Genomic DNA, 10,222 nt, shown 5'->3' on the forward strand with positions numbered 1-10,222 from the left:
CTGTGATTACAAACGGGTGGCGCGCCCCCTGTTGGTGGATGACGGAAACGTAACTGCGGACCAACATCGCATCGCACTCTCGGTCCAAGCATATACAGTACCTACATTAGTCTCTGCGGATTTCCGTAACCCACAACCTCCTTGCGACGACCACCGTACTACCTGCCTGCATGGTTCACGATCGCATTACCAGCTCTCCTCCGCCTGCTTCCGCCTGCTTCCGCTGTTTCCTCACGAGAACTGTTGCTGCCCTTCAACACCCGTTCGAGAGAAGTCCCTCAATGGAAGATGCCAGCGATCCAGCCCTGTTCATGTAGGTCGGCCCGAGGCGGATCTTTCGGAGAGCCGGCTCGAGACGAGACACGAGGATACTGACAGTCTCTTTACCTCCCAGATAGCAGAACGGCACGCGCCAGGTAGAGCGTCGCTGCCTCTGGCCACCACCACATCGACGACATGGCCCTCCTGAACCCCTCCTTCATCTTCGGCGTCTTCGTCGTCCTCTACTTATCCTCCTTTGTCCTCTTCGCCGTCATCCGCTTCCTGACCGGCCTCTCCATCCAGCGCATTGGCTACTTCTCCCTACGCCGCCTCGCATATGTCCCCAAGGATGGGATCAAGATCGAGATCAGGGGCCTGGGCCTCAACGTCCACAGGCCGACCTTTGCCCAGCCCACATGGCTCAGCGTTGTCGTCAGCGAGCTCGTCGTCACTGTCGACATCCACGAGCTCGAGGCCAGCAGGATCTCCGGGACGGCAGCAGTCGATCCTGACGACCCGGCGGTCTATAACAAGGGACAGGACACCCGCTCGTCGTCGCCGCCGTCGGCGTTGAACCCGCCCAAAACCCCGATAGCCCGGCGTCCGACCAATACGCAGAAGCGCAGCGAGACGTGGAAGCAGCTCACGCGCATCAAGGAGCGCATCAAGAAGCTACACAGGAATGTCAATTGGCTGCGCATGGTGGATGTTGTAGCCACCAATTCGACCGTCAACATCGTGGGTGTGGGCAATGTACAGTTTGGCAGCGTCACCGTTGCTGTCGACACCCGGCGCAAGATGGTCGACCGGGCCCGCTTCTTTTGGGCCTCAGGACCAAGAAAGGGGTATGGGAAACGCCAGGCCGAATGGATCATGACAGTCCGGAGTGTGCTCTTCACCCCCCTCGGTGCCGAGTCACTCGAGGTCCTCGACAACCTCACGTTGAACGTGCACGGGTTCCTGTACGAGACCCGCGACGGCCTGCGGGAGGCTTCCATCGCCCTGAAGCTGGGCCGTGTCCACGTACCTCTGGATGAGGTTCTCGACTCGATCAAGAGGGCCCGGGAGAGCAAGATGGCGGCCGCCTCTACCTCTCCTCCCCTGCAGGAGCCGATGGAGGAGTACGTCGACAAGGTTATACAAGAGATGGATCATCCGGGCAGCACCGACGAGCAGCTCATGCAGACGGTCTCCGATTCCAAGGAGTTTGTGAGCTCGATACTCCGCGGCATAAAGGAGGTGCAGTTTGCCGTCAGCTTTGTTGCGTTGACAAAAAAGATCGAGGCTGTCAAGACCGCCGGTCCGCCCGTCATTCTCAACGCATCCATGAAAGAGGTCGGCATCGATCTCCACCGACTGGACCCAAAGTCTCCGGCACATAGGATGTACTTCCCTTCCAAGGACCTTGCGCACGAGGCCTTACTTGCTGCGCTATCGATCTCGATAGGGCTGGATGACGGACACGGAAGTCCACAGCGCCTGATGTACGTGCCCATGGCGACTACGACCGTCAGGACCACCTTGCCCTCCAAGACTGTGGAGATCTCTGGAACCAGCGACCCAGAGCAGAGGAACGCCAATATCTTGTTCGCCAACTCTGTGGTGACCTCTCCTTCGGTGGATCTGGACCCAAAGCATCTTCCGCTGTTGCTTGCCATGATGCGGCCTAGGCCAAAGGGTGGGAGCCCACAGCCACCTCGAGAGCGGCATGGGCTCATCTCAAGACTGCTTCCGAAAGCCAACATCAAATTCTCCATGCACGAACCCGTACTTCGAATTGCATTGCCGCCCGTCAAGAAGGACGCGGATCCTGATGACTTCGACTTAATCATCTCCTCCATATCGTCAATATCCCTCGACGCGGAGTCGTTCCATTCAACCGTGGAGGAGCTTCATTATTCCTTAGCTTCCAACCTGAGGGTGCAGTCTCATAATCTCTATTATCAGACGTCGGGAGGCGAGCGGTTCGACCTTGTAGAGACGGAATCGTTCGACCTCAAGGTCAACCTGAGCGCATCTCCCGACGTGCAAGTCGTTGCTGCTGGCAACCTACAGACATTTTCTATCCGACTGGTTCGCCCTGAGATCACGGATGGGCTGCGACAGATCATCCGGCAACTTCGTCTCAGGGTAGAGCCGGACAAGCGCGGCTACTCAAAGTCTCAGAAGGAGGGCAACTTCCTACGCAGTTTACCCCCATGGCTCCTGCACTTCAAGCTACAGGCATCAGATTTCAGCGCCGAGATTGCCGGCATGGACGAGGAGATCTCCAACGAATCAAGGGGGATGTCCTTATGCTTGGAGTCTTGGACTGCCGAGTATCGGGCACAAAGACTGGACGGGTTGCCTCGCCGTGGGGCCAGGAAACGCGCGAGCAGTCGTGTCAGCGTGTCTATCGACCCAGACATCATCAAGAACCTCCCTGCGTCTCCGAGAAAGAAGCATCAGACCCCTGGTGATGGGCGCCGCGTGGCCTTCCATGTTCGTGGCCTGGAGGCCTTTATAGTCGAGTCGGCCGATCGGTGGGAAGTCGATCCCTTCATCAGGATGCCTCGCTTCGAGGTAGCCTTCTCCACCAACACCGACAACCAAGGACCTGTCTTCCACGTGCACTCCCATGTGAAGACCTTACTGGTGCAGTATTCTCTGTACCGACATTATGCGATCGGTGTAGCCGTGTCAGTCCTGCGGAAGGCCTTCATGCATGGGAGCGGTGATGTTGCATCGCCAAACATACCATCAACACCTGCCACGCCGAAGCACAAGAGCTCGGGTTCGCAGTATCTGTCACCCCCCATGCCGGACTTTCCTTTCCAGGAGCCCGAGGACACCAGTTCTGGCGCTGAGCTCATTGCCATCGACTTTAAGGCGGCCTTTGTGCAAATCAAAGCAGACATGCCGTCAGACCCGCCCATGATGTTGCATGTTTATAATCTCGAAGCGGGAAGACACCGTTGGTCGTCACCATTCTTCCACACGAAATTAATCAGGCTATACTCGGAGCCCCCCAGGATGCGTGGTGTGTGGGCCAAGATCATCAGCATCAAGCATGGGCGTCTTGATTATCGAGAATCCCGTCGTAAGATGGCGACTGGCGGGTATCAGGACGAAAAGATGTACGACATTGTGACAGAGGCTGTCAGGGGGGCTGTTCCCCACGAATTTATCGTCAGCAAAGTCTCGGACAACATCACCAATGTCATCAAAGCTGTCGAGCAACTGCACCACCGCTTCAAGACCGGCACAAACGAGTACATCTTGGACAAGGGCCCAGTGGAGCCCAAGAATGTGCCCAAGGTGTCGTTCAGAACCAAAGCACTGCTCTTTGAACTGGAGGACGGCGCATTTGAGTGGAAGCTGGGCATGATCTATCGAGCTGGACGCATCGAGCAGATGCAGAGGCAAGCACGGGAGGAAGCCTTCCGGGTCAAGGTCAAGAAGATCCACGAGGAGGCGAGGAGAGAGACCAGCGTCCGGGCTCGCTCGACAGGGCCAAGAGCTCGCTCAACCCATTCTGGCACGTCTTGGCGGGGCAGGAGTCAAAGTGCTGACGGCCGTCGGCCACGGTCCTCTAGTGCTGGTCGTGAGCGCGATCGTGCACCGAGATATGATCCGGACAACGGTTGTGAGATCACTGGACATACCCTGGTCTCCATCGCGGATGCTCGAGCCAGGCTCAACGCACACAATGCCAAGAGCTGGAAGACCCGGATTGATCGCTTCTATGCCATGGCACGCAATGGCATGAACGACATAAGGAGTACTTTCTGGGGCACAGGCAACGTGCCCGACGATCTCGACGATGGAGAGGACATTCTCGAGGTACCAGAGCGGGCTGCACTCATGTCCGCCTTGATCCACGACCTACACTTCACCATCGATAAGCCTTCGTTCCCGATGAAGCACCTCCCAGATTTCCTTCACAAGGTTGGCAAGGGCATGCCACGCGATATGAAGTATTCTCTCCTCATCCCGATGAACGTGCAAATCAGCATGGGCGAGGCTAAAGTCTCACTGAGAGATTACCCCTTACCTCTTTTACACATTCCGTGCCTCAAATCAAGCCAGTCCACCCGCCTGCCTGCCGTATCGTTCAAGACGGACTTTGTGATTGCAGAAGAGTTCCGCGGCATCGAGTCTACGAGGCGAGTTCGGGTCGATGTCATACCAGCACGAAATACAGAATCTGAAGGAGGGAATGATCGCGGCTTTGCCATTGATGTTAGACGCACCATTGGCCCCATCAAGTCTTATTCCGACATGACTGTGGATATCAATACGTCGTTGCCAACAAGAATCACCTGGGGTCCGTCCTACCAGCCGGCCATCCAGGACATGATGATGGTCATAGAGTCCTTTACCAAACCACAACTGGACCCCTCAGAACGCGTTGGTTTCTGGGACAAGATCCGCCTCAACTTCCACTCGCGCGTGCGCGTCGCCTGGAAAGGGGATGGCGACGTCCATTTCTGCCTCAAGGGGGCAAGAGACCCATATCAAGTCATTGGAAATGGTGCTGGCTTCATGATGTGCTGGCGAAACGACGTGAGGTGTAACATCCACACCGACGATGATCCAAAGCGCTTCATGATCGTCGACAGCGGCGAGTATGTCCTCGCCATTCCTGATTTCAGCCATTACGCGCGCGACACGGTCCGACGCCAAGATGACAACGACAGCGTCCTCAGCGAGGACAGCGTCAAGTCAGGTACTGTCTTCAAGAAGGTCGTGATGAAGCTGTCAGGGAACGTGCAGTGGATGGCAGGCCTGGTGTTTGAGCAGGCAATCGAGAACGGCAAACGGAGATTCGACTTTCGCCCGCACTACGAGGTGAATCTCAAAGCACCGAACTATGCAAAAGCAGGAGAAAATGGACAGCCCTACGATGCCTTCAGGGGTTTCAGGAGCCAGTACATTCACCTGTCGATCGCAGTGAGGGCCCCCGTCGATCGAGACTGGGCGTCTTCCGAAGTCGAGGCCTCGCGGAGCTACAATGCCGTACATCTCACGCCCCGCTTCTTCACTCACTTTTTTGCATGGTGGTCGCTGTTCGGTGGCGCGATGTCGTTGCCTGTCCGGCAGGGCGCCCTGTGGCCTGGACGGGAGAAGAGCAGCAAAAAGTTTGGGAGACACCTCGCAACCATAAAGTACAACTTGTTATTCGCTCCGCTGTTTCTCAGCCATATCTACAAACACAAGGATGTCGAGGACTACGATGAGAATGCGGTGTCTGCCACAGGTGTCAAGGTTCGCTTCGACAGTTTCAAACTCGACATCCACCAGAGGCGCGAGGAATTCAACACCAGTGACAAGAGCCGTAAGACGCAGAGCCGGACTACAGGAATGAAGATCCACGCCGCGCAACTGGATCTGGCCTCTGCAGATATCCGTGCTGTCTCTGCTAGCATCAAGGGCACCACGACAGAGGCGATCATGAAGAACAACCTCGGCTCGTTGATCACGCAGCAGCAGGAGGACGGCACGGATCTGTCCAAGTTCACCATTCCTGACAATGACTTTAGCTGGATCGACATGGACGACTTCGTGGAGCTCGATTGGATCTTACCGTCAGAGCCAAACCCGGATACGAAGATCCTTCCCCTAGCTTTCTGTCCCAGGCTCACCTACTTCCGACAAACGGATATTGGTGGCGTGATTGCCGGTGATCCCGAAAGAACAAGCCCGTTTGGCTCTGAGCCGACGCACTTGTGCATCATGAGCCAAGACGACGATCCCCGCCGCGTGCAAGCGCAGCTTGTCCAGCAGCGTCTTGACCAGTTGGATGTGCAGATGCAGAATCATACACGCAAGATTGGCGATGCAGAGCTGCAGCTGGTCCGGCAAGGCGATGACGATCTCGAGGCGCACAATGCGCTGAATGCGCTCCTGATGCACAGCAGCGTGCTACACGACAAGAAGGATTTCCTCGAGAATATGTTGGATCAGATGACGAGTTCTCCCGTCCGCTCCAACGAATCCGGCTCGGAGTTGGGCAGCGGCAAGTCAGATACCTCCGTGGGCTCTGGAGAGCATTCTATCAATCTCCCCACAAGCGCCGAGTTCGCCAGCGACTTCTTGAACCGCTTCGTCCTACATAATCTGCAGCTCAAGTGGAACAACCTGCTGCGGAATATCATCCTGCGGTACATTCATCAAGTCAGCCAGCGCCGTGGCTTCATCTACTACCTCTCTCGGCCAGCGGTCAAGTTTATCTTGGACATTGTTGAGGAGCAGACCAAGCTGAAGAGCGCAAAGGCGTCCAAGGACTCAGCCAAACATGCCAACAGGACCAACACGAATGGTACCCAAGGGGAGAGGGACGACATCCAGGACCGAATCGACAAAATCCTCCAGGACGGGCGGAAGTACGTCAACGCTGACGATGATGCCAAGAGCGCAGCCGACGACGTACCCAACGTCTCCATGGAAGATCTGACTGGTGGCATCGCTGAAGGCTTTACTCCGCAGAAGAGTTACCATGTCCGACTGATTGCTCCTCAGATCCAGCTCCAAAGCGACAAGAACACGAACAACGTTGTCATGATCACTAGCAAGGGCATGGAACTGAAGGTCGTCGAGGTGAACGACAAGGAGAGACTGTCCGACTCTGTCAGTGGACTCGTCCAACGTCGATTCTTGGTCAACATGGACAGCACCCAGTTCTTTGTGACCCACCAGAAGTGGTTCTCTACTCAGCTCCTCTCGATGTACTCGGGCAGCACTTATGGGACACCGAGTGGCTCCGCATGGCCGCCTTGGGTGCCAATGGAAGTCATGTCCGACTACCAAACAGATCCTGTCGGCTTCAAGCGTGTGGTGCAGAAGACTTCTGCCATGCTGCGCTACGACAAATACAACACTCTCCGTCTCAAGTACAATGATGATGTGAACACAGGAGATGGCGCGGATGGCGAGTCAAACGATACGAATGCGGAGAAGCGCATGGACAATCTCACGGTCGAGTTCCCGCAAGCGAGAGCAATCTGTAACTCATCACAGTACTACGCCATATATGTCATCGTGCTCGACTTGCTGATGTACAGCGAGCCCCTGGAGAAGACACGCAGCGAGCGTCTGGAGAAGATCATGCTTGCTTCCGACTTCAGCGACCTCCGGGGCACCCCCGAGATGGTTATCAAGTTGCAAGAACGGATTCGACAGCTGGAAGACATCAAGTCACACTTCCAGGTCCACTCCAAATACCTCGACAAGCAAGGATGGCAAGACAGGCTACTGGTCGAGAGAGACCTGGCCGCTTGCGAGGATGAGCTCTTCTTCATGATGAAGGCCATCACAACCTCGCAGAGAAAATACGACTCAACACAGGGCAATGCTCTACTTAAATGGTGCATCTCGGTCAAGGACATTGTGTGGCATCTGGTGCGGGATGCAAACGAGCCGCTGTGCGAGTTCCAGCTCAAGGACGTGGAGTACGACCGGACTGACAATTCTGACGGGTCCCACATCAACCTGATCCGTGTTGGCAAGGTCCTTGGCTTGAATCTGCTCAACGATGCACTCTATCCCGAGATGGTGGCACCGTTCTTCGAGGACCCGCGGACGGCGTCTGTCCCTGAAGGCCAACCCATGGTCACCGTGTATTGGTATATGCTTGAGGCTGTCGCCGGTATCCCAGTCATGGATCACTTCGAGGTCAACCTCTTCCCCTTAAAGATCCAGCTCGAGCGGGAAATCGGCAAGAAGCTCTTCGAGTATGTATTCCCAGGCATGGGAGGAGACAAGTTCTCGGCCAATGGCGGGAAGAACGATTCGCCGCTGATGTCCAAGCAAAATGTTCCCGGCGGGGACAATTTGGCCGAGGAAGAACTGCTGCAAGAACCTATGCGACCCGCTACAGCCATATCAGAGAGGTCTGCGTTCGACCCCGGACAGTTCGAGACCCGCGCTGGGTCCCTTGAACTGCGGCTGCGGCCGACGCTTACCTCGGACACCAAGATGAGCCCGACTAGGAGCAAGGCGCCCAGTGTTCACTCCAGTGAAAAGTCATCAACGTTTGGCTTCTTTCGTTCAAGCAAACCTGGGCTGTCCAAGAAGAAGTCCTGGGACTCACTACGCTCAACCAACCTACCACGGGCTGGCGTGAACCGCACAAACACAACCTTGTCGTCCAAGAATGAGACTAGTTCGGTGAGCTCCGACACGGTCAAGAAGTCTCGATTCGGCCTCCGCAGGTCAGAGAACAAGAATGATGAACCTTCGGACGACTTGACCGAGATGATCTCGCGCGCATCCAACTATATGACCTTCTCACATATCAAGCTGCCCTCCGTCGTTCTCTGCCTCAGCTACAAAGGAAAAGGCGACCGCAACATTGAGGATGTCCATGACTTTGTCTTCCGCCTGCCAACCATCGAGTATCACAACAAGATGTGGTCGAACCTTGATCTCGCTCTCAATTTCAAGAGTCGTGTGATCAAGGCCCTCATCAGCCACACGGGCGCCATTATTGGCAACAAGTTCAGACATCGACCAAATGTTGCGCAGCAATCCAAACTCCGCGAGCTTGCCAGCAGCTCGGTCATTATCGCCGCGCCGAGCATGAGCGACAGTCAGAATGGCAGCGGGGACGACTCATCGAGCCTGTTCGGGCACGATTTCTCGCGCTCGCCACCGCGCTCGATTCAGGAGTCCGGCTCCTCCATCCAGATCCCCCGCAGCAACAGCCGCGGCTCAAGCATCGCATCCAGCGGGAAGTCCATGCACAGCAGTCAGCTGCAGGTCACGACCAACTCCACCATCACCGCCCCCAGCTCCGGCGGAGAAAGCTCGCAGAAACCTCTCACACAGATCCCGACCGGCCCTGTGGTGCCCAGCTTCCAGATGATGCCACCTACACCCAAGGAGCGGTCGCCGTCTGACTCCAGCAACAACAAGTACTCGGGCTTTGGCATCTCCATGCTCCGCCCTTCCTCCAGCAGCAGCATGCGCTCGTTCAACAGCACGAGTTTCGGTATCAACCAGCGGCGGGGCAGCAATATGAGCTCAGCAGCCTACAGTGCCAGCAGCGGCTCTCCCGAGCAGGTCGTTAGCCGGTCGCGTACGATGCTTGGTGGGCTCAAGGAGAGGAGCGAGAGCGGTGGTAAGGACGCAGGTGCCTTCTTCAAGGAGAAGTTCACAGCCCTGGCGAGCAAATTGAACAACAACAACAACAACAACAAGGACGGCAACAGCAATTCCAAAAGCGAGGGGGAAGCGATGCCACCTCCTAAATTACTGACGACCCAGTCCGGCGCCGAGGACAGGCGTCATCCAGGGTCACGATGGTCGTCCAAGAACGCGGAAGTCATCGAGGAAGATGAAGATGAAGGCAGTAGGACTGCCGGAGAGGAGAAGAAGGAGAGAAACAAACCGGTCCAGGTCCTCGACACCAAGAACTGAATGGTGGAACCCCATGACTTATTTTGAGAACGACAATGTTACTTCTGCTGTACATATATATACAAACCCCATCTGCATATCCTTGGGAGGGAACCGTATGGATTTTTTTGTGATTTGCAAACAAGGGTGTCAGGCAGGTTTTCTTGGGCCACTCAGTGCAGCAAGCACAAAGAGAAGAGAGAAGAGTATTGGGAACAGCAAAAAGACCGGCAATGGAGTTTGGACCTGAACCTTTTTTGGTTGTTGCTATGTTGCGGACTTTTTTTTTTTTTTAAAAAAAATTGGGAGGCGCATGTTTGTTCGTTCTACACATGACAACTCTCCTCGGATCAAGGTTAGGGGTGGATGGGGGAATGGTCGGTGGGTGTTTCTTTGTTGAGGTCGACAAGACAGCAAAAAAGGGGTGGGCGGGCCTCTCGAGGGAGTTTTTGTTTGGTGGCGCCACACACTATGATGAGATGAGATATTCGAAAGGCAGGGGGAGGTAGACATATTGCTGGCGTGATTTTAAGGGGGTGTGGGGGGTGTTAACATCTATATATACTACTACTATATGCACAAC

The 10,222-nt window shown here is 55.5% G+C and overlaps 1 protein-coding gene across 1 annotated transcript; it reads left to right on the plus strand.

Moving 5' to 3' along the window:
• Positions 1-456: 456 nt before the first annotated feature.
• Positions 457-9,660, plus strand: M406DRAFT_33650 (uncharacterized protein; the record flags this gene model as incomplete). The annotated part of the gene is made up of 1 exon (XM_040921158.1): positions 457-9,660. One exon carries the CDS (start codon positions 457-459, stop codon positions 9,658-9,660), a length of 9,204 nt encoding a protein of 3,067 aa, XP_040780540.1.
• Between the last annotated feature and the right edge of the window lie 562 nt (positions 9,661-10,222).

Source organism: Cryphonectria parasitica (genome assembly GCF_011745365.1).
Source record: "Cryphonectria parasitica EP155 unplaced genomic scaffold M406scaffold_1, whole genome shotgun sequence".
Lineage (NCBI taxonomy): Eukaryota > Fungi > Ascomycota > Sordariomycetes > Diaporthales > Cryphonectriaceae > Cryphonectria > Cryphonectria parasitica.